The sequence below is a fragment of the Schistocerca cancellata genome, chromosome 9 (genome assembly GCF_023864275.1).
Source record: "Schistocerca cancellata isolate TAMUIC-IGC-003103 chromosome 9, iqSchCanc2.1, whole genome shotgun sequence".
Classification (NCBI taxonomy): Eukaryota; Metazoa; Arthropoda; class Insecta; order Orthoptera; family Acrididae; genus Schistocerca; species Schistocerca cancellata.
This window is the reverse complement of record NC_064634.1, coordinates 356,619,552-356,643,110: the sequence shown is the minus strand read 5'-3', so window position 1 is coordinate 356,643,110 and position 23,559 is coordinate 356,619,552. Positions and strand designations below refer to the sequence as shown.

The 23,559-nt window shown below is 43.2% G+C and overlaps 2 protein-coding genes across 2 annotated transcripts in view; one reads left to right on the top strand and one right to left on the bottom strand.

Annotated features, from left to right (window-relative positions):
- LOC126101410 (uncharacterized) overlaps positions 1–23,559 on the bottom strand; it is a 667,375-nt gene that overhangs the window by 288,547 nt on the left and 355,269 nt on the right. The window lies entirely within an intron of this gene.
- LOC126100182 (superoxide dismutase [Cu-Zn]-like) overlaps positions 1–23,559 on the top strand; it is a 138,644-nt gene that overhangs the window by 106,570 nt on the left and 8,515 nt on the right. Inside the window, exons 3-4 of the mRNA XM_049910742.1 lie at positions 3,952–4,114; positions 18,620–18,783. Coding sequence (XP_049766699.1) covers positions 3,952–4,114; positions 18,620–18,783 — 327 coding nt within the window. The remainder of the gene's footprint in view (positions 1–3,951; positions 4,115–18,619; positions 18,784–23,559) is intronic.

Genomic DNA, 23,559 nt, shown 5'->3' with positions numbered 1-23,559 from the left:
TTTGATCGCCGAAATATTGTGCCCGTTGGACACTATAGACCGGCAGCATACCCGTGGATATTTTGATTATCAAATACGCCGGGAGAAACTCAAGAATCACACTACAGCAGATGCTCACGGAATGGCCAAAGGGGTGTGTGGACGCACGACGCCTGGATGGTGTGGGGATGACAGCTTGCAGATTATGCACGAATGATCATCAGTGGTGGAGGCCTGGCAGCAAACCAGTCCTCTCTTCATCCACGACGTCAGAATAAGCTGTAACGCAGACTACGACTGTGGATTCCTTCGGAATGGCTGCGTCCAGGGTTCGAAGTCAGGAAGCAAGTAACATACAGGTTATAATCGATTAGCTTGGGCCGTCTGCTGTGGCCGAGCGGTTCTAGGTGCTTCAGTCCGGAACCGCGCTGCTGCAAAGGTCGCAAGTTCGAATCCTATCTCGGGCATGGATGTGTGTGATGTCATTAGGTTACTTAGGTTTAAGTAGTTCCAAGTCTAGGGGACTGATGACCTCAGATGTTAAGTCCCATAGTACTTAGAACCATTTGAACCATCAGCTTGGCATAGATTCGTTGAAACTCAGTAGACTGTCATTCTCTGATAGTGTGACTTGGACAGACTGATGGCATGACTAAATGTGTCCATAAGCCCTGAAAGCCCGGTTATTTAAGCAGCAGAGCTCGCGCCAATGACGTGGTGGCTCTAGGTGGATGAGCGAATTTCTCCTGGCTTACTGGACTCGTCAGTATTCCGTTTCTCATTCTGGTAGCTCAGTAACTATTCTTGGTTGTCGAGTTCAAGTCTTTTTGCAACGTTTAATTATTACAGTGGCGCTCTGGTGCTTGAAGCTACGGAAGGCTACGTAATACTCCCCCATTATGATGTACTGTGGTGCTTGCTCTTTCGCTTCCCTTGCTCAGAGGTTCCGTGGCAATGCTCGGCTAGTTCCTTGCTTTCTGATGTACTGGTGGTACGCCATTTTGACATACTGATTGAGACACCAGTTCCGAGCTCCGTGCTTGGCTCTGAGCTCAGTGAGAGCCTCAGAACATTAGGCGTTCACACTGTAGTCTTCCTGGCGTGCAACAGTCCACTCTTTCAAGCAGGATAGGCGGCGCTCTGGGATATATCTGACAACAGAGTACAATACTGTTGCAGGCACAAGTGTTTCAGAGAACACCATTCAGCACACATCAATGAACATGGGGCTAGGCAGCAGACAAACCCACGCGTTCCCATACTGACTCAGCGGCATCGTCAGTTATGATTTCAGTGGGAACCAGATCGTCGAGATTGGAGCACAGACCAATGGAAATATGTCGCCTGATTAGATGAAGCACGTTTCTTCTACACCAGGTCCATTGCCAAGTGTGGATATGTCATGATCCAGTTGAGCGTCTGCATGAAGACCAGTGGGCTCATGTTCATGCTGTGTACAACATTGACTGGGCTTCCGTGGCACCTGTGATTAAAACCGGAGAAACCACGAGAGCTGTGGAGTGCTTGAGCATTACTGCAGAGACCAGCATCGCTTACTGCATGATGTATTCCTGGACAATGGTGACATTTCCCAGCAGGATAAATGTCCGCGTCACAGGGCCAGAATCGTGCTATAGTAGTTTGAGGAGCATGATAGTAAAACTCATGTTCATGTCCAGGCTACCAAATTCGCCTTATCTGGACCCACTGGAGTACATATGGGGCGCTTTCAGGCGCCAGCTCTCTGTTCACAAACTACCAGCCCGTAGATTACGTTTATTACAAGACCCCTGAGTAGACATTCGGTGCCACACAGCTCCGGAGAGTCACCAAGGACTTCTTGCATTCATGCCATGCAGAATCACTCCTGCATTGCATTCCAAAGGTTGACCTACGAACTAATAAGGAGGTGGACATAATGTTTGGACTCGTTAGGGTATTTGGTATTTAATACAAGGGCGATGTATTTGAGGACAATATTATGGAAATGGAAGAGGATGTAGATGAAGATGAAATGGGAGATACGATACTGCGTGAAGAGTTTGACAGAGCACTGAAAGACCTAAGTCGAAACAAGGCCCCGGGAGTAGACAACATTCCATTAGAACTACTGACAGCCTTGTGAGAGCCAGTCCTGACAAAACTCTACCATCTGGTGAGCAAGATGTATGAGACAGGCGAAATTCCCTCAGACTTCAAGAAGAATATAATAATTCCAATCCCCAAGAAAGCAGGTGTTGACAGATGTGAAAATTACCGAACAATCAGTTTAATAAGTCACAGCTGCAAAATACTAACACGAATTCTTTACAGCCGAATGGAAAAACTGGTAGAAGCCAACCTCGGGGAAGATCAGTTTGGATTCCGTAGAAATGTTGGAACACGTGAGGCAATACTTAACCTACGACTTATCTTAGAAGAAAGATTAAGGAAAGGCAAACCTACGTTTCTAGCATTTGTAGACTTAGAGAAAGCTTTTGGCAATGTTGACTGGAATACTCCCTTTCAAATTCTGAAGGTGGCAGGGGTAAAATACAGGGAGCGAAAGGCCATTTACAATTTGTACAGAAACCAGATGGGAGTTATTAGAGTCGAGGGGCATAAAGGGAAGGGAGTGAGACAGGGTTGTAGCCTCTCCCCGATGTTATTCAATCTGTTTATTGAGCAAGTAGTAAAGGAAACAAAAGAAAAATTTTGAGTAGGAATTAAAGTCCAGGGAGAAGAAATAAAAACTTTGACGTTCGCCGATGATATTGTAATTCTGTCAGAGACAGCAAAGGACTTGGAAGAGCAGTTGAACGGAATGGACAGTGTCCTGAAAGGAGGATATAAGATGAACATCAACAAAAGCAAAACGAGGATAATAGAATGTAGTCGAATTAAGTCGGGCGGTGCTGAGGGAATTAGATTAGGAAATGAGACTCTTAAAGTGGTACAGGAGTTTTACTATTTGGGGAGCAAAATAACTGATGATGGTCGAAGTAGAGAGGATATAAAATGTAGACTGGCAATGGCAAGGAAAGCGTTTCTGAAGAAGAGAAATTTGTTAACATCGAGGATAGATTTAAGCGTCAGGAAATAGTTTCTGAAAGTATTTGTATGGAGTGTAGCCATGTATGGAAGTGAAACATGGACGATAAATAGTTTGGAAAAGAAGAGAATAGAAGCTTTCGAAATGTGGTGCTACAGAAGAATGCTGAAGATTAGGAGGAGGAGGAGATTAGTGTTTAACGTCCCGTCGACAACGACGTCATTAGAGACGGAGCGCAAGCTCGGGTGAGGAAAGGATGGGGAAGGAAATCGGCCGTGCCCTTTCAAAGGAACCATCCCGGCATTTGCCTAAAGTGATTTAGGGAAATCACGGAAAACCTAAATCAGGATGGCCGGAGACGGGATTGAACCGTCGTCCTCCCGAATGCGAGTCCAGTGTGCTAACTGAAGATTAGATGGGTAGATCACGTAAGTAATGAGGAGGTACTGAACAGAATTGGGGAGAGGAGGAATTTGTGGCACAAGTTGAGTAAAAGACGGGATCGGTTGATAGGACACGTTCTGAGGCATCAAAGGATCACCAATTTAGTATTGAAGGGAAGAGTGGAGAGTAAAAATCGTAGAGGGAGACGAAGAAATGAATCCACTAAGCAGATTCAGAAGGATGTAGGTTGCAGTAGTTACACGGAGATGAAGAAGCTTGCACAGGATAAAGTACCATGGAGAGCTGCACTGAAGACCACAACAATAACAACATTTAGTAAACGTGAGTGTGTGCAGCAGGAGATCACTAGCTGGCGGATTTTTCCAATTGTTCACTGTAATTTCCCACCAATACATACATTCCATAGCTAAAGTTTACATTCCAAATAGTCTGCAAGCAGTAGTGTAGCTGAGCTAGTGTTTTGTCCACGTCCTCCTCGCCCACTGACAAGAGACGTTATGTCGGCGGTCTCGCTGATGTGTATTGTGTGTGCACAGCTGACCACGGGAGCGGCCGGAGGCGGCTACTACTACAACCCCCCGGTGGCGGCTCCATCGGCCGTTGCCACCGGTTTCTTCCCGCAGCACGTGCCCGCCTTCACGCTCACACAGGTTAGCAGGTCGGCCATCTGCACGCTCGTCAACACGTCCATGTCGGAAGGTGAGTCACATAGCATAGCACAATCTTTGCAGTTTAATTATGTTCCCGTTACCTTGCACGATCAAACTAGACATTTGGGTTAATCGTAAAATGTAGGCTTTCACGGCCGGTGTTGTCTTCAGTTGAAACTTCCGGGCTGCCAGTAAAAAGCCAGCTAAATGGTACCGCTATGTTGATGACACATTTTTAGTGTGGACTCATGGTGAAGAAGATGGTTCAAATGACTCTGAGCACTATGGGGCTTAACATCTGACGTCATCAGTCACCTAGAACTTAGAACTATTTAAACCTAACTAACCTAAGGACATCACACAAATCCATGCCCGAGGCAGGATTCGAACTTGCGACCGTAGCGGTCGCGCGGTTCCAGGCTGGAGCGCCTAGAACCGCTCCGCTACACCTTCCGGCGGTGAAGAAGAGCTGGATGTCTTCTTGGTGCATCTGAACAGTATTAACCCGAAGATACAGTTTACGATGGACAAAGAGAGCAACGGTCAACTTCATTTTCCTGTATGTGTCGGTAATTAAAGGGCTGGATGGGACACTGGGCCACAAGGTACATAGGAAGAACACTCACACGGATCGATACCCCCACAAGGAATTAAACCATTATCCTAGGCAAAAAAGAGGGTTAATGAAAACCTTGGTGGACAGAGCCAACAAAATCTACGAGCCGACTGCAAGATGAACTAAATCACTTACGGTCAGCCTTCATGAAAAACGGATATACCTGCAAGGAAATTGATCGAGCCTTCCATCAACGAAGAAAAGAAGCCAGAAGTCCAGAGCAACAACGGTCACCTACTGGAAAAGTTTCCTACCGTTCATTAATAAAGTCACGGACCGTATCGGGAAAGTTCTGGCCAAGTATGAGATCGAAACAATCTTGAGACCCACTAAGAAGGTTAAGGAATATTTAAGAACTGCAAAAGATGCCCGACACCCCCTACAAACACCTGGGGTATACAAAATTCCATGCAGTTGTGGACAAGTATATATTGAAACAACGAAAAGAAGTGTAAACACCCGCTTAGCCGAACATTAAAGAAACTGTCGCTTAGGACACATCGAAAAATCGGTCGGAGCTGAGCATGTTTTTCGAGATGGGAACTGCGAAGTTAAATTTAATGAGACAAACGTTCTAGCACGAACATCCCGTTATCATGCGCGCATGTATAGAGAAGCAATAGAGATTCACAAACACCATAATAATTTTAATAGAAAAGAGGAAGTTTTAAAGTTGGACAAAATATGGATGTCGACGTTCTGCCAGCAGAATGACAATCGATTACTCTTAATCGAGAATAATGACGCCTTCCAAAGACAGGCATAACGTCGGCATCATGTGACGAATGGTGGTGCCCTCTATGCGGTCTATAAATGCGAGAGTACCTGGAGCCTCAGTGGCAGTAGCCAGACGACCTCAGAAGATGTCTCCTGCAGATGGAGACGAAATATTGGGTGGAAATTTTATACATCGACCACGGCCTCTCAGCCCGAAGTTTCAACTGAAGATTTGGGTCAATGTTCACCTGCTCGTATAGAGTAATACGCAGCGCGCTGGCTTGCCAGACAGGAAGGAGTACGAGACCCGGATCGAATTCGTCGGCGAATTAACGACCGTGGCTAGTACACAGGCCAGTTTGAGCGTAATTTTTAGGTGGTTTCCCACGTTCGTTTAGGCAAATGCTGGTTTGGTCCCCAACGTCCGCCTCAGAAAATGCGAAACAGAAACAGTTAACATATGATACCACACTGAACAAAGTTAACACAATCCATAAATGGGTGGTGCACCACACTCCCCTCTCTTGGTAACTTACGGCTGCGACGATAGGAAGGGCATCCGGCCGCAAAAGTAAATGAAAATAAAATTTTCACATCTTTGATTACAGAGGACCCCGTACTAGACAGGATTAACGCTGAGAAGAACTGGGTTGATCTTCGATCAGTTACTATTTTTTGACTCATACAGATATCTTTAAGAATCAGCATGGGTTCTGTTAGCAACAAACTCGTGGGACTCCGTTCGCTCTGTTGCTCACAAGACACAGAAGACGGCACATATCGCCACCCAAGCTGATGCCGAATTACCTGAGTTGTGGTAGGCGTTAGACACTATAATCAACTACGAACGTCGGAGTATCAGATCAATTTTGTCACTGGATTCAAAAATTCCCAGTAAATACACATCAAGAAGAAAAAGAGAAATAAAAAAGAGGACACACGACGAAGGAATTATCAGAATGAGACGGAAATTGGATGATTTATTCAAGAGAAAAAGCTTCACAGATTGAGCAAGTCAATATCGCGATGGTCCACCTCAGGCCCTTATGCAAGCTGTTATTCAGCTTGACATCGATTGACATAGTTGTTGGATTTTCTGAGGGATATCGTGGCAAATTCTGTCCATTTGGCGCGTTGGATCGTAAACATCCCGAGCAAACCTTCTCAATTGTGGAAAGGTCCGGCGACCTTGCTGGCCAAAGTAGGGTTCAGCAAGCCCGAAAGACAAGCTATAGAAACTCTCGCCATGCGTGAATGCGCATTATTTACTGAAATGTAAGCCCAGGATGGTTTTTCCGAGGAGGGCAACGAAACGGTGCGCTGTGCTGTAAAGCTGCCGCCGATGACAAACAAAGTGGTCTTGCTATGAAAAGAAATGGCACTCTGAATCATCACTACTGATTGTCGGGCTATGTGGCTGGTGATAGTCAAGTTGGTATCTCACCGCTGTCCAGGAGTCTCCAGACCCATATTCGCCCTGGAATCTCATTGACTGGACTAGAATTGTCTTCAGTGATGAGCCCCACTTTGAACTGAGCCCCAATGAGCAGCGAAGATGTGCCTGGACATACTTCGAACAACAGTGGGACACCAACCTGACTATCGCCCGACATATGGCTCGAAAACGAGCAGTGATGGTCTCGGGTGCCGCTTTCTGTACAGCCCAGCGGTACGTCGATGACATTCCACGCCCTTTTTGGCAGACTACCCTGGGCTCACATTTCAGACGATAATGCCCGAGAGTTCTGCTTGTCTTCGTGCTTCCCAGACGCTACCTTGGCCAGCTGGTTGCCGGATATCTCCCCAGTTGATAACGTTTGGAGCATTACGGGCATGGCCCTCCAAACAGTTCGGGATTTTGACGCGCCTGTTTGACAGAATATCGCATGATATCCCCCGAAGGACATCCAACAACTCTGTCAATCACTGACAAGCCGAATATCTGCTTTTATAACAGCCAGAGGTGGACTAACGCGTAATTGACATGCCCAATTTGTACAGCTCTATCTCTTGAATAAATCATCCACTCTTTCTGTAACTGTAAACATTAGTTTGTCTCTACATGTACATCATAGCTAGTGATTTCCGTCCCATTCGGCTAATTCCTTCTTGGTGCGTCATTTTTTTGGATTAACACATATCGTTTTTTAAAGGAGACCAGTACTCTGGTGTAAAAGCACTTCCCCGCATACCCCGAGAGCAGAGACACAGGACCAATATATATACCTAGTGGATAAGATTGGAAACTACGAAGGTAATCCCAAAAGTAAGGTCTCGTATTTTTTTATAAGCACATAGACCTGTTTATTTCTACAATGGTTTACATCAGTCTACAGCTTGAACATTTAACTGTTTTGCGACATAATCACTATTTCTGTCGATGGATTTTTGTAGACGCTGTGACAGTTTTTGTATGCCCATGTCATACCAGCTCGCTGCCATGCTGTTCAGAAAGTTATGAACCTCTTCTTTCACCTCGTCGTCGGAGCTGAATCGCTTTCCGGCCAAATGTTCTTTTAACCAGTCCAGAAAGTCGTCCTGTTCGGCTGCAAGGCGGTGAAGAAATGCGCGGGAAGCATCAACTCGTTGCCGCATGTGGTCCTCCATCAGCGTGCGTGGCACCCATCTTGCGCACACCTTCCGGTAGTTCAATGTTTCCGTTAAAATTCTGTGAGCGGTGCTTCGGGAAACTTCAGGAATGAACGCGCAGAGATCATCTAGGATGATCCGCCGATCTTCACACATGCTTGGCTCAACCTTCAGCACTGTCTCCTCAGAAATTGACGGTCTCCCACTCCTTTGTTCGTCGTGAATTTCGGTCCGATCAGCTGCAAACTCTCTACACCACTTACGAACATTTTTGACATCCATGCACCACTCACCTCACACTTCCGTCAATTGGCGATGGATTTCAATCGGCACAGTGCCCTTTGCGTTCAAAAACCGAATAACTGCGCGCAATTCGCACTTGGCGGTAACATCCAACGGGAGCTCCTTTCTCAACGGCTGCCAAGCCAAGACTGAGCGCCTCAGCCAGTGTTGCCAACTCTAAAAAACCCGAGTCGCTAGCTTCAATATCAAAAGTCGCTAGAAAGTCGCTAAAACTGATTTTACTAGGGGTGTACTGAAATTTCCGTGCTGTGAATAGTGCAATAAGCCAGTGGGGGGGTTAATGAAATATTAATAAAAATTGTCTCATACCTAATTGCTATATTGTCTTAATTAAATGACGCATCGCTTGCAACAACATACATATAAAATACACTAACATTTAATTAAACATGTTATCATAATTGACGCAACACATAAATTGTTGTTTCAATCACAGTAGTCAAATATACTAGAAATATACAACTATATTTGTAACAAAAGAAATCAAGAATTCAAATTAGGTTACAAAATATATACATACCGGTATGTGAGCTATTCATCATCGTCACTCAGAAGATCGAATAACTCTTCTGTTTCATGCTCTGACAGAACTGTAGTTGGTATTCACTGAGGCGTGCGAAACTGCAAGCTGAAGAGAGTGACAAATGCAACGGATCACTACCAAATGCTTCAAACCATATTCTCTCTTGAGTTGTTCGTAAAACCCATTGTTTATTCCAACTATTGCAGAAGCATTATCTGTGCCAATTCCTACCATAGTAGCGATTGGAAGTTTGCGATCTTTCAAAGGATTCACAAGAACAGCAGCCAGGTTTCTTGCATCTGCAGTTTCTACTACAGCGAGTTTGATAAATGCTGATCTAATGGTTTGGTTGTTTACACTATAGTACCGTACAACGATACCTAGCATTTTAGATATTGATACATCTGTGGATTCATCTATTAGTACACTGCATTTTTGGTCACTTATATCTTCAACCAATTATTGTGTAAAATATGGAGCCAAAACTTCAGTTATAATGTTAGTGCACTTTGCACGATGTAATTGCATGTTTTATCACCGGAAAACACCTTCTTTCACAGTATTGCTAAATGATCTACACAGAACAATATTCAGCAATAAATAAAGAAAGGGCGGCTTCCTCTCTGCTTGCTACTCTAACTGTAGTTTTCGGAACAATTTTCACAGGTAAGGTGGTTTGTGTTTTTTTAAAATCAATTTTTTGTTTATGTTTAATAATTTTCGAATGATTTCTAATATCACACAATTTAGCATAAAACTCTGTTGGACATACTTGACATCTTGTCTTGGATAAGTCTCCAACGACTGGTTTCAGCCACCCATTGAATTCAGGTTCTGCTTCCCACGCATCCCGATATTTTCTAGCGTACTGCTTCTTCTTCTGCGGTAAATCCATTATGTAAGCCACCACAACATAAGTTTCACCAATTTATAATCACTGAAAATACATTAAAACTCAGGCGAACTAGAGGTCATGAAACAATCTACTCACTCGGTAAATCGATATCAGTCCTACTGTTCATTGTTTAAAACGTAATAATGTCTGAGATACCCCCACCGAATTGTTCTTGCATTACCACTGTGCATGTGTTAATAATTTGACTGCGAGTTAACATTTCGAAAAATTAGAGATTGCTGGACAGAAATGTAATTTATTATACTTAATATTACGTATGTTTTTTGTCAATTCCAAAAATAAAGGGAGTTCAAAAGTTGAAGAATTATAGATCGATACGCTATCGACGATAACAGGCTAGTGGGTAATGAATAATGAATTGTTCTATAGTCAAGGTTTTCTTACACTGTAGGCAATTCCGACATTCAGGTTTACTAAATGCTGTACAATGCTACATGATCTGCTAAGAACTTAATTTAACTTAGTAAATCTAGAACAAAGTCAGTGTAGTACCCATTCTATAGTCAAAATCTTAGTTTTGTTACTGAAAATACTGTACCAAAATAGTTTTGATTTGTACTTCAAAAGTCGTCAGTACTCCAAAAGTCGCCAGATAAGTCTCTAAATAATTTTTGTCGCTAAAAAGTTTTTTTTGTCGCTAAGACGAAGACAATAGTCGCCATTTCTAGCGACAAAGTCGCTAAATTGGCAACACTGGCCTCAGCGCGGCGTGCGCATGTTAACACTAAGCGCGTGAAGCACTCTTCATAACAGTGTGACCAACTGCCACACAAACAGAGTTCTGTACTTATAAAAAACATTGGAGACCTTACTTTTGGGATTACCCTCGTACATTGCAGTCGTACCAGATGACGATGTATTCAAAAAGCAAGACAAGGAAACTCTAGAAGAATGCAGCAACAAGCCCATTTCACGATCAGGTTTGTCTGAGCAGACCATGTTTGCAACGACCGTCTGCACATCTCGTCTGCAGTATTCAGTTCGAACCACAATGCAGTTTTCTCAGAGTCTTCAGTAGTACACGAGCGCAGAGTATTTTGTGGCCATGGCCAAATTAAGTAAATTTGCTTATAACACAATTATTCCGACTAGTGAAATTACTTGGAACGTTTAAAAAGAAAGAGACCAGTACAGAGAAGATGGACGAAAGAGTGACTTCTAAAACGTGCAACGCTCTCATCTTTCCATCTTGTGAAGGAGCTAAAAAGTGTAAAAGAGGACTGATTTAAGTACTTAGGACGAAGTAACATTCTTTGTGTTGGTGCAGTATGTTAAACCGTATACAGGATGAGTGATGAGGAAGCGTACATGCTTTGAGGAGTGGCAGTATTAGTGATAGTATACAAAAAACTCCATACGGACATATGCCATATTCCGAATGGTTTCCGAGATGGGACACTTTCAGTGTCAGTTTTTACGGTTTTCTTGAATAACTCGGAAACAGTGGCCTCTAGCGAAAACATATGGCAGCGCAAAATTAAACTAAACTAAATTTCCTAAAAGAGAGGTTCTATTCATTTTTTCCTAGGATTAATAAGTTGCGCGAAGTGACCGAGAGGATACTGAAAATCTCCGGCTACGCGCATGCGTTTTAGCTTAGGTAGTTTCTACAGGCCAACTTGAGGTAGTTTCACGACTTGATTGATCACAAGTGACCTGTATCAAACTCTGCGTCTCGAACTCTTCTGCACTATTGTGGTACGTTGTAAGCAACGACAATGTACTGAACAATGCAGAAAATAAATAACAATGTACATTAAACGTGTTCTATCTCGGAAACCATTCGGAATAGGGCTTATGTCCAATGAAAATTTTTTGTTCACTATCACTAATACTATCACCCCTCAAAGCAAGTACTTTTTCTCATGCCTCTCCCAGTATAAGGAGAAATGCCACTGTAATGAGAAAATCGACAAGTGCTTATGAAAAACTTTAATAGCACTGAGGCTCTTGGAAACTAGAAGGAGCTATGCCGTGGGTAATTTTCTGCTGTAATATCACCTTCATCGTTGAGCCGCATCATTCCGGAAACATGTCGTACTGTACATGAAGTACTAAAGCACTACATCTGGTTTGCACATTTAGTCTGCGTCAGCTCAAGCACCGCCAGGCTTCACACAGGTCGAACACAAACAGTTGGCGATTCGGTCACAAACAACGATTTGCAAGCACAAACACTGTCTGTACAGACAAATCGGTGAAAATATTCGAGCGTGTAAAGGACCTTTAAGATCTACACAAAGTCGACGCTTGCTGTAGGGTTTGTCACTCGACCCTCAACATAAACAGATGCAAGGTATCGTGCGTAAATACACGGAGAGCCCCTTCGTTTGATCACCGTGCAACCGATTAGTCACTAAAAATAGTCACATCCATTAAATACCTTGGGCTACGTGTACGAAGCGATTTAAATTTAATACAACTTTCATGTAGTAGGAAATGCAGATTCCAGAGCCAGATTCATTGAAAGAATGCTCAGATTACGTAGTCCACTCTCGAATGAGGTAGCTTACAAACTTATCATTGACCGACACTTGAGCTTGCTCCTCTGGATGGGATCCTTGTCAGTTATGACTGACAGAGGAAATACGAACAAGGGAAGTGCGTTGCGTCACAACCTTTATGGCGCCGAGTTGATAGTCTTCCAAATCCAGTGGCAGCCGTTACAAGAGAAGAGCTGTGCATTACAGAGTGGTTTATTGTTGACATTCCGAGAAAGTGCGTTCGTAGAAGAGTCAACTTACATTTTGCTTCCTCCTACAAATTTCTCACGAAGAGAACACGAAACTAAAACTTGATGGATTCGAGCTTACGTGGAGACTTATTATACACCTATTCATCGACGATTAGCATAAGCAACTCATAATGAATTACGCAACCTACCTTCATTGTACCATTCACAGCATGGTATTCCGGATATTTAACTTCCGTAGGTACAGTACTATCATTGATGTAAATCGTCTTGCAAATTATAACAAAACTCATAGAGACTTAAGAGTGCAGAGTTCAGCCATCCTTGCCGCCTTCTCATACGGGACAATGAAGTGACCAAAAAAGAGAAAAACTAGGATGTGCTGCATTAGTGGTACAAAGCTGCAGCGTTTGATCACTATTTTGGAAAGGGAGTTTAACAACTTCCAAAACGTCCTTTTCATTCTCTTCGACGTACCTCACATTCAAGTTTTCTTTTACTAATCAGCCCACAGTTCAGTAGAGAAACTGGTCAAAATACAAATAAAAAAAATTTAGCTCTAGACTCTGCTTCTTGTCCTTAGGAATGGTAACTCTAGAGGCGCCTGTAACTAACCAAGTGCGGTCAGACACACAAGTTCATGAGCGAAACCTTCACTGCAGACACTTATTCGATTCTAACGCACAACGGTCTGCTTCGGTGATCTAGATATAAGACTAAAAACACAGGAGTCTTTGCAAATCTTTGTCCCATCCTCTTGGATACTAAATGACTCGAAGGACTCATCCTTGTTCTGTGCGTGCTAGTGCACGGTATGCAATGATCTAATCGTTGACGGAACATAAACCCTCATTTTCATTCCTTCATTTTTAATGCAGGGGCAACCTCCTCCAACAATCAAAACGCTACACAGCTATTCACATATAATACATGAAAATAACAAGAGTTTTGAATATCGTGGAACACAAGAAAACACTATGCATCGAACTCTAAAATGAAGAAATACATCCATGGTAACAATCGAAGTAGACATCGATATGAAATGAAGAACATTAAAGTGCGACTACAGAGCGCAATATTTCTTTCCGCCAGCTTGTCTGCTTCCACTAAACGCTGTTTTCTCATCGCATGGCACTTTTACGTACGCGTCAAGATGACGCACGTTCTCGGAATGCAGGAAGTCTGCGGTTTTACCTTATTTGGAGCTAACGCAACTAAGTCGTTTAACTGCTGCGTTGTTTCTTGCACTCAGGAGCTAGGTAGGACTGAATAGAGTAAAAAAGGAAAAAATACTCTCTTAATGTTGCTACAGAATCCTGACTCACACCACTAGTCCATCAGACGCTGTAGATGGATTACGTTGGCATACTGCCTTGTGAACGGCAACTGCTCGCTACCACCTCTTCTCCGCTTGTACGCCAAGTACTATGAATATCTCTTCACTTTCCAGTAATGAAACCATCTACTTCCCGGGCAAATACCACAACAGCGTTCTCGCTCAGTGAAATCGATACTCCCTGTCCAAACTATACCAGATAAGTAGTAGACTAGGGAAGCTGCATGAAGCAAAGTTATTACCGCAACTTCAGCATACATCCGGACAACTATTTCAAAAAGATAACCCTCTGTCACGTGTTATTTCATATCACCCGAAGCTTTATTATCGAGTCAGATTCCGCAGTGGTTCCTCAGCTGGGCTCTTATTCGACACAAGTTTGAGTTTTCCATAGTTTCACGGAATGTCTTCAGGTGAAATCTCAGAAGCTTTTCTAAAAAGAACATGGCCAATTTCCGCCCCCATTTTGTCCAACTGAGATGTTCTGCTCCATCTATACTGACCTTGACGTGTTCTACACTTTGCTTATCCATCTTGTCACTTGTACGTCTGCCTGACTACGCAATCTGATTTTATTTGCCGTTATGTTTTGGTATGATGCAGCTCTCCACGCCTTGTTTATCTCGTAAAAGCCTCTTCATTTCCGGGTAACTAATGTCACCTACATGCATTTAAACTTGCTGACTGTCGTCAAGCTTAGATCTTTTTCTGCAATTTTTGCCCTCCACATTTGCCTCCATTACCACGTATACTATACTCAGGTGTGTCGCGATGTTCGCTGGTTCAGCACCTTCCCATTAGTTACCTGCTTTACCCGTCTAATTTTCAATATTCTTCTGTAACAAGACGTTTCAAAATCTTCTACACAAATCAAACACAAGTTTTGCATCACCTCAGTTTCCAGAACTCCTCAAGATAGACGTTGACTATGGATACTGTATCGCAGACACAGTCCCTTTGACTGCTCAGTGATATCACTGAACCCGCCCAAAGTTGTAAACAACCATGCACGAATAGCGCCTATTAGACGGAGGGGGTCCGACAGCCGATCAGTTCCAGTCATTCCACCAGGAAGGAGGTACACGTGTTGTCTGTAGTACAGTCATGCCTCAATGGTCAATACCGCGGTTCGATTGCGTCCGCATTGTTACTTTATGCCAGGAAGGGCTCTCAACAAGGGAAGTGTCCATGCATCTCGGAGTGAACCCAACCGATGTTGTTCGGACATGCAGGAGATACGCAGACACAGGAACTGTCGATGACGTGTCTCACTCAGGTCGCCCAAGGGCTACTACTGTAGTGTATGACCACTACCTACGGATTATGGCTCGGAGTAACCCTGACAGCAACGCCACCATGTTGAATAATGCTTTTCGTGCAGCCACAGGACGTCGTGTTATGAGTCAATCTGTGCGCAATAGGCTGCATGATGCGCAGCTTCACTGCAGACGTCCATGGCGAGGTCCATCTTTGCAACCACAACACCATGCAGCGCAGTACAGATGGACCCAACAACATGCCGAATGGACCGCTCAGGATTGGCACCACGTTCTGTTCACCGATGAGTGTCGTTTATGCCTTCAACCAGACAATCGTCGGAGACGTGTTTGAAGGCAACCCGGACAGGCTGAACGCCTTAGACACGTTGCCCAGCGAGTCCAGCAAGGTGGATGTTCCCTTACCGCTATGGTCGCAGGTTCGAATCCTGCCTCGGTTATGGCTGCGTGTGATGTACAACTGTAACAACTGTACGATAGGTGAATGCCATCCTCCGACCGATAGTGCAACCATATCGGCAGCATATGGGCGAGACATTCGTCTTCATGGACGAAAATTCGCGCTCCCATTCTGCACATCTTGTGAATGACTTCCTTCAGGGTAACGGCATCGCTCGATTACAGTGGCTAGCATGTTATCCAGACATAAATCCTATCGAACATGCCTGGGATAGATTGAAAAGGACTGTTTGTGGACGACGTGACCCACCAACCACTCTGAGGGATCTACGCCGAATCGCCGTTGAGGAGTAGGATAATCTGTTCCAACAGTGCCTTGATGAACTTGTGGATAGTATGCCACGACGAATACCGGCATGTATCACTGCAAGAGAACGTGGTACTAGATTATTAGAGGTACCGATGTGTACAGCAATCTGGACCATCACCTCTGAAAATCTCGCTGAATGGTAGTACAGCATGCAATGTGTGGTTTTCATGAGCAATAAAAAGGGCGGAAATGATGTTTATGTTGATTTCTATTCCAATTTTCTGTAGAGGTTCCGGAGCTCTTGGAACCGAGGTGATGCAAAACTTTTTTTGATGTGCGTATTAATCTCTTGTCTGTATCTCTTATTTTCCTCGTTTTGGTAGCTACAGTACATTATTTTCTTTGAATACATTTAATAGCTACTGGTTATTCAATAACAGATTTTTATTTACTTATGTACAAACAAATCAATCACCTGTTAAACATTTGTGGCTTGTACAGTACGAGACCAACAGGTTTGGGCACTAATTTGGCCTGTGTCCTCTCTTCGCCTTCATGATAGCTTTAATTCGACTGGGAACACTTTCAGTGGGATGTCCCAGTGTTTAAGGGCGAATGACAGTCCATTGGTATCTGTAGCGAAGTCGACGTTCTAACTCAACCAAATACAGTTAAACGAACCCCCACCTGCGCAGTCAGACTGATGCAGATTCCAACGTAGTAATACAGTACTCTCCCTTCAATACCAAACTGTGCCACGACTCATCAGTCTAGGCGTGCACTGTTCAACAAGTTTTATTTTCAGTAGACTTCCATCACAACAGAAAACAATGAGTTATCAAATCTACGCTGAAACGTTTGCATCTATTCTGTACTGGAGTTGGCCTTAGGAGTTAAGAATCTATCTCTTTAGAGTATTATTTATTCGTACACTCTCTCATAATTTTGTTGCCTTGTTCTTTAATTCTTTGGGTTCTTTTATTTTTAAGTTTTCTAATTAGTATTCTGGAAACTAGTGTGTATTGACTCATCTCATAACCAAGTAGCTTTGGCTGATTTGGTGCCCCAGAATCAGATAAATATAAAATTAATAAACAAAATAAAAAAAATATTTTTAAAAACTAATGGTCAAGTTTTTCATGATATGATTTGTCAAAATTAGGAAATAAAATACATTAGAGAAACATTTGATGCGACTTTAAATGATGCTCGAAACCATGTACAGCAGCCAAGATGCTCACACGAAAGCGGCGTAAGGAGACCACTGGTGAAACTGCACAGACAAATATCCTCTAGAATTCTTTAAAATTCTAAGAATCTAAGTTAAATTTTGAACTATAAATTCTTAATAGGTACCTTATTTGCTGTACATGATTTCCAGCAGTATTCAAAGGTGCGTGAAATATTTATCTTATCTTACTTTTAGACAAATCATTTCACAAAAAGTTTAACCGTTTACTTAATTTTTTATTTATTTTCAAGTTTTGTTCAGAAAACATGACACACAAGATATCGCAGGAGGAGTTGCCAATATTCAGGGCTAAGACAGGAACTATCATTCGAAGTGAAAAAGTCTAGTAAACATGTCCTCTAAAATGCATACCTTAAGAGCTGTGAGCACCTCTTTATCTTTGGTGCTATGAAACAAACATCTTCTACTGCAAGGTCTTTGCTTTCCATACTTTTCATGGTGATAGTATGAGCTAAAGCAAGAACAAATGTCCAACAAACATGAGCTCTAAAGTCATACTTTAAGAGCCATGAGCACTCGATCTTCGTTACATTGAACCCCACCTCTTCCACAGTATAACTGCTCTTATGGTACGTGTTTCAGAGTCCATGTTTACTAAACCTTTTTTTTCTTCGAACGAACGGTCATGTCATATTCCTGAATACTGACTATTCCTCGTGAGACACCCAGTACAGTATACAGGGTGATCCATTGATAGTGACCAGGCCAAACATCTCACGAAATAAGCATCAAACGAAAAAACTACAAAGAACGAAACTCGTCTAGCTTGAAGGAGGAATCCAGATGGCGCTATGGTTGGCCCGCTAAACATTCATATTTCTTTACGTGCTACACGAATATGTAATAAAAATTCGAGGTTCCTGTTTAAAAAACGCAGTTGATACCCGTTTGACCAATGGCAGCGCCATCTAGCGGGCCAACCATAGCGCCATCTGGTTTCCCCCTTCAAGCTAGACAAGTTTCGTTCTTTGTAGTTTTTTTCGTTTGACGCTTATTTTGTGAGATATTTGGCCCGGTCACGATCAGTGGACCACCCTGTATATAAATATGGACTGGTATTCTATCGGTATTAAGAGTTCGATGCCGAGGTGGTGTCAAATGGAAAGACGCGAACTGGGTGGCTGATCTATGGGATCTCCCAGGCAGTGATGCCATACCCTCATTTAATTTTTAAGAGAACAAAGATAATTAGAACGCACGGAAGTGTTGTGTTTCGATTTTTTTTCACTTCCTGTACATAGCTAGCAGTAGCTGTTCGTGAAATATTTCAGTTTTGCCTCAAATCACAGATTAAGTTTTCCTTAGTTACCGTGATTACTTTCAAGCAATTACACAATTTTTTTGGCAAAATTAGACCTCATCTGGTTATTTTGATTCCGCATTGTACATTTCTCACTCTTCGTTCGGCTATGAAAATTCGGTCAAAAATCCACTGTGTAATTTCTAGGGAGTTTTGTTTTCGCCCCGCTCAAAGATTTGACCACGAAGAAACTGAAAGAGAGGATCACTACCCGCTCATATCACGTCCCCAGTGTCTCTTTCCACGAGTGTTTTGATCGAGCTACGTGCTACGCGCCTCGGTGAGAGTACCGCAGCTGAGACGAGGTGCGCGCGCACCCGCCAGTGTCGGGCGAGGTGCGGCTGTTCCAGGGCAGCCCGCACGAGCCGGTGGTGGTGTCCGGGGTGGTGAGCGGCCTGGAGCCGGGGCTGCACGGCTTCCACGTGCACCGAGAGGGCAAGCTGGGCAACGACTGCGCCGACGCCGGGCCGCACTTCAACCCCGACAACGTGAGTGCGCAAAACCTTACGGCGACGCCATTTTTACGTCCACTTTGGGGAGCTCCTTTTTGTAGTAGAGGATCTACAGCACAGCGGAACTCTAGAATGCTACTCTACTTTAATCACGTTTATTAAACACTATTCCCCTACGGTTTCGCCAACGTATCCGCTCAACGCATAAATTGAACACGTCTTCTCCTCTCCTCTCTCTGAGTACACGTCTTTCCGTCTCTGTCTTCCTCTCTCTGTCTGTCTACCTCCTCCTCTATCTTTCTGTTCACCTCATCTTCCCACCTACACCTATCTGTCTCATGCTCCCCACCCTCTGTGTCCATTGCCTCCACCCTATCTCTCTCACCATATTTTCCTCCCACTCCCCCTGACAATATCCTCCTCTCCCTCTCTCTTTCCATCTCCCACTACCCCTCTTTCTTTTCCACCTGCCCAATACTGTCATACACCTTCCACCTGCCTCGAGCATCTACCACTCCTCTCCTCTTTCTGTCCATTTTCTTCTAACCCTCACTCTGTCCAGCCCCTCCTCTATCTAGCTCTACCTGACCACAGCCATGCTCATGTGCACACGTAGCCCCTGCAATACAGTTCAATAAAGCAGGCTGATAGTACTCCCACAAGATACCTGCCTTGCAGGGCACGTCACACATCAGAGGCTTGAAAATTATTTGTTTGCTCCAGATGTACAGGTAACCATGAAAAGCAGGCCAATGAAGCATGCTGACACTACTCCAACACAACATGCCTATCATGCAGAGCACCCTACATGTTGGGGTCCAGAAAACTGTTTCTTGCCCATGACATATAGGCTGCCCTAAAGGGCTGGTTGATTTGGCAGGCTGGTACTGTTCCCACAGAACATGCCTGTCATGCAGGTAGTGTATATGCCAGCGGCCCGAAAAAAACACGTTTTTCCCCATATCTCCATTCCTATTGGAGCTACTAAGTTACAAACCCCATAGGGCTGATACGTGTGAGGCTTGCTGTTTCTGTGCTAAATTTGGTTGAAAACGATCCAGGCATTTTGTGGGAGACCCCAGACATAAACTCTGCTTTATATATACAACAAATAAAAACTGCACTTGCATGTAGCATTTACAGTCAATATAAAAATTAATTAGGCCCAAAAATGAGAGGAATTAAATTTAAAGAATATAATTCTTTGTTTTATTTCCACAAATGTATCTTATTCTGAAGCATAGCAAAACTGTTTGCAGTTAACCATTACAAATCTCATTTTGAAACAGTTAATAGCTTTCTATCATACACTATGGTTAGAAGGAAAACAATAATCTGTCCATTTTCTTGTTAATTATCTCAGGAGTGTTTTTTTTGGTGTTAGTTATTACTTTGATACAAATGGAACATTAGCAGAACGACTTTTAGATGAGTGCTGTAGTGAATTTTACTATCAGAACTGACTCCCAAAACAGTAACCATTTTGAGGGATCTTAAGCTTACGTCTGAATATAATCCACAGGCAGACAAGTTACGGCTTATAAACGCAGTGAGCTTTACGGCACAATGGTCGACCCAAACATTAAGTGGGACTTACACTAAACCCCCAACTCTAGACGGTGTTGCTTCAGTTCACTTAAGCAGGTTTCGGAAGAAATCAGTTTCATTAAATCATAAGGGAAATTAATTATGAATATAAAGATTCCCATATATGTATCACATAAAACTGAATATAAAACACCAAAGCAATGTGAACATTTTATCTTACAGATAACAGATAGGCCTATGCAAACAACGACAGTAGCTGAGCAAATGTACAGAAGGAATGAGTTAAGCCAAGCAGGCAAAAATGGCAAACAAACAAACAACAAGATAATTAGAAACAGGCAGGCAATTCGGTAAACAGCTAATAACAGATAAGGCGGATTTACTAGAATCAGCTTACCAGCTGTCTTACCAAAATAGATATGTTTTCTACAGATGTATGAAGAACTTAAATAGAAAATGATTTGGTGAATGCTACAACACCAACCAAAGTACACAGGCGGCCCATTTCCGAGTTTGTCCGTGAACTCAATAAATAAGATATTAAGTAACGGATAATCTGGCCTGTAACAGTCACCCGTAAGCAGAATCAAACACAGTTCTAATAAAATGCAAAACGCCAATGAAGAAAACAGGGCTGGTAGGATATGCGCCGGACAAGTGAGATACAGTTAACTTTACAGAAAAAGTTGACAGAAAGCACAGACTTGTGCACACAAACTACCAAGCCACGCTACGTAGTAACGTGCGAATTAGGCAATAAAAATCAAATTATAATCCACGTTCGCCATATATGTTAAGAAAATCGGCTAATTACAGCCTGGTTGAAAAACACAAACGAGCACATTTACTAACAATGGAAAATTGATGGAACAACCACATACTAGCTAGACCCGAAAGGAACCAGAATGCATGAGTCTGGAACCGCGCGACCGCTACAGTCGCAGGTTCGAATCCTGCCTCGGGCATGGATGTGTGTGATGTCCTTAGGTTACTTAGGTTTAAGTAGTTCTAAGTTCTAGGGGACTGATGACCTCAGATGTTAAGTCCCATAGTGCTCAGAGCCATTTGAACCATTTGAACCAGGATGCAGTGGCTCACACATCTGTAAACAACAAAATTACTGCCTCTTACAAAAGACCTCACCATACAGCTCACAATATAGGCATGCAACGATTCCCTGCGCAGGATTGCTTCCTCCTGTGGTCGAGAAGCTGACAGTTAAACTGAAACCACGTGATATGCCAATAACACTCCACAGGCCAGGCCGCCACCTTCCAGCTTTGTTCGCCCCAATACAGCGCTCTCACATCATCAGTTAAACCCTGACTTCTAACTGTCAACACTATTGCCGTCAAGTCAATTCTGTTTTGCTTGCCAAATACACCTGTATATCGCTGTTCGCCGCTTCTTTCACACCCTCTTGCAGGCAGGCATCCTCCAGTATACCGGCATAGGGGCAGAGACGTAAACATGGGGGATACAATCGATTACTGAGTGCACACACACACACACACACACACACACACACACACACATAAACACACAGCACACTCTCTTTGCCATCTTCCCACCTGCCCTCTCTCTGGCTACCTGTTCCTCCCTCTTTCTCTGCCCATTTCTTCCTATCCCCTCCTCACTGCCATCTAGTTCTCCGTCCCCTGTCTGTTCATTTTCAACTCCTTGTCTCTGCCTGTCCATTTCGTCCTCCTTTCTATCTATCCATCTCCTTCTCCCACCTATATCCGTCCATCTCCTTCTCCCCCTGTCTCTGTCCATCTCACCCTACCTCCTCTTATTATCCACATCCTCCTCTCCTCTCTCTGCTCAGCGGTGCCCATCTGCATGTAACTGCCTAAAATGCATTCTGATACTAGTTTATTAGTAGCACAATACGCCGGTCATACAGGACAAATGGTTCAAATGGCTCTGAGCACTATGGGACTTAACTTCTGAGGTCATCAGTCCCCTAGAACTTAGAACTAGATAAACCTAACTAACCTAAGGACATCACAAACATCCACGCCCGAGGCAGAATTCGAACCTGCGACCATAGCGGTTGCGCGGTTCCACACTGTAGCGCCTAGAACCCCTCGGCCACTCTGGCCGGCCATACAGGACAGTTTAGATGCAAACAGTTACGAAACTTTCCAACCACCTTCCCCACTCCCACCTAACAGACCCAGAAGAAAGTGATGGAATACTGCATTGCCATCAAGTTCAGAGCTATGTTTAAAATTTCAAGTTTCTAGCTCAGTGGGAAACTGGTTATAATCAATTACCAAATTTGGACTGGAAAGACAGACAGAAGTAACCTAGTAAAAATGGCAAAAAGATCACTCCGAAGTGTGTGTATTTGTATATGAACATTCTCAAGAACCATACACCTACTACTACAAACACTAAGTTACTTTCCGATTTATCATAGTTTCATAAACTTATATTCCATAATGTGGCATTTTGTTATATAAAAATGTAGTCTTGCCATGCCCAGAATTAAACGAAATGTTAAGTTGATGTAGACTGTCAAAGCATCTGAAGATGAGCCGCTAGGGCTCGAAACGCTTCGTGCATTTTAATATAATCACGACTTGTAGCCGAAGGCGTTTGTTCTTTATTATTAAGAAAGTAATACAGTCATGGAAGAAAACTGCAAACACTGGATAAAATTAAGTCATCCCAGTTATTTTTTTAACTGGACCTCATAAAACGGAAATCCATAAGTTTCAACTGAACTGCTTCTACTGAGATTAATTTCCGTAACGTCAGAGCGAAACAAACCTTAAGATTTTAGATAACAAATCAAAGATATACCTCACAGATAGTAAAAGCTATCTTTTAGATACCAAATCACAAATGTTATCCTCAGACAGAAAAAGCTAACTCTTCATTCCAACAATTTCTTGTTGTTGTGGTCTTCAGTCCAGAGACTGGTTTTATGCAGCTCTCCATGTTACTCTATCCTGTGCAAGCTTCTTCATCTCCCAGTACCTACTGCAGCCTACATCCTTCTGAATCTGCTTAGTGTATTCATCTCATGGTCTCCCTCTAACGTCCTTTGCTGTCTCTAACAGAATTACGATGTCATTGGCAAACCTCAAAGTTTTTATTTCTTCTCCCTGGACTTTAATTCCTATTCCAAATTTTCCTTTTGTTTCCTTTACTGCTTGCTCAATAAACAGATTTAATAACATCGGGGATAGGCAACAACCCTGTCTCACTCCCTTTTCAATCAAGGCTTCCCTATCGTGCTCTTCGACTCTTTAT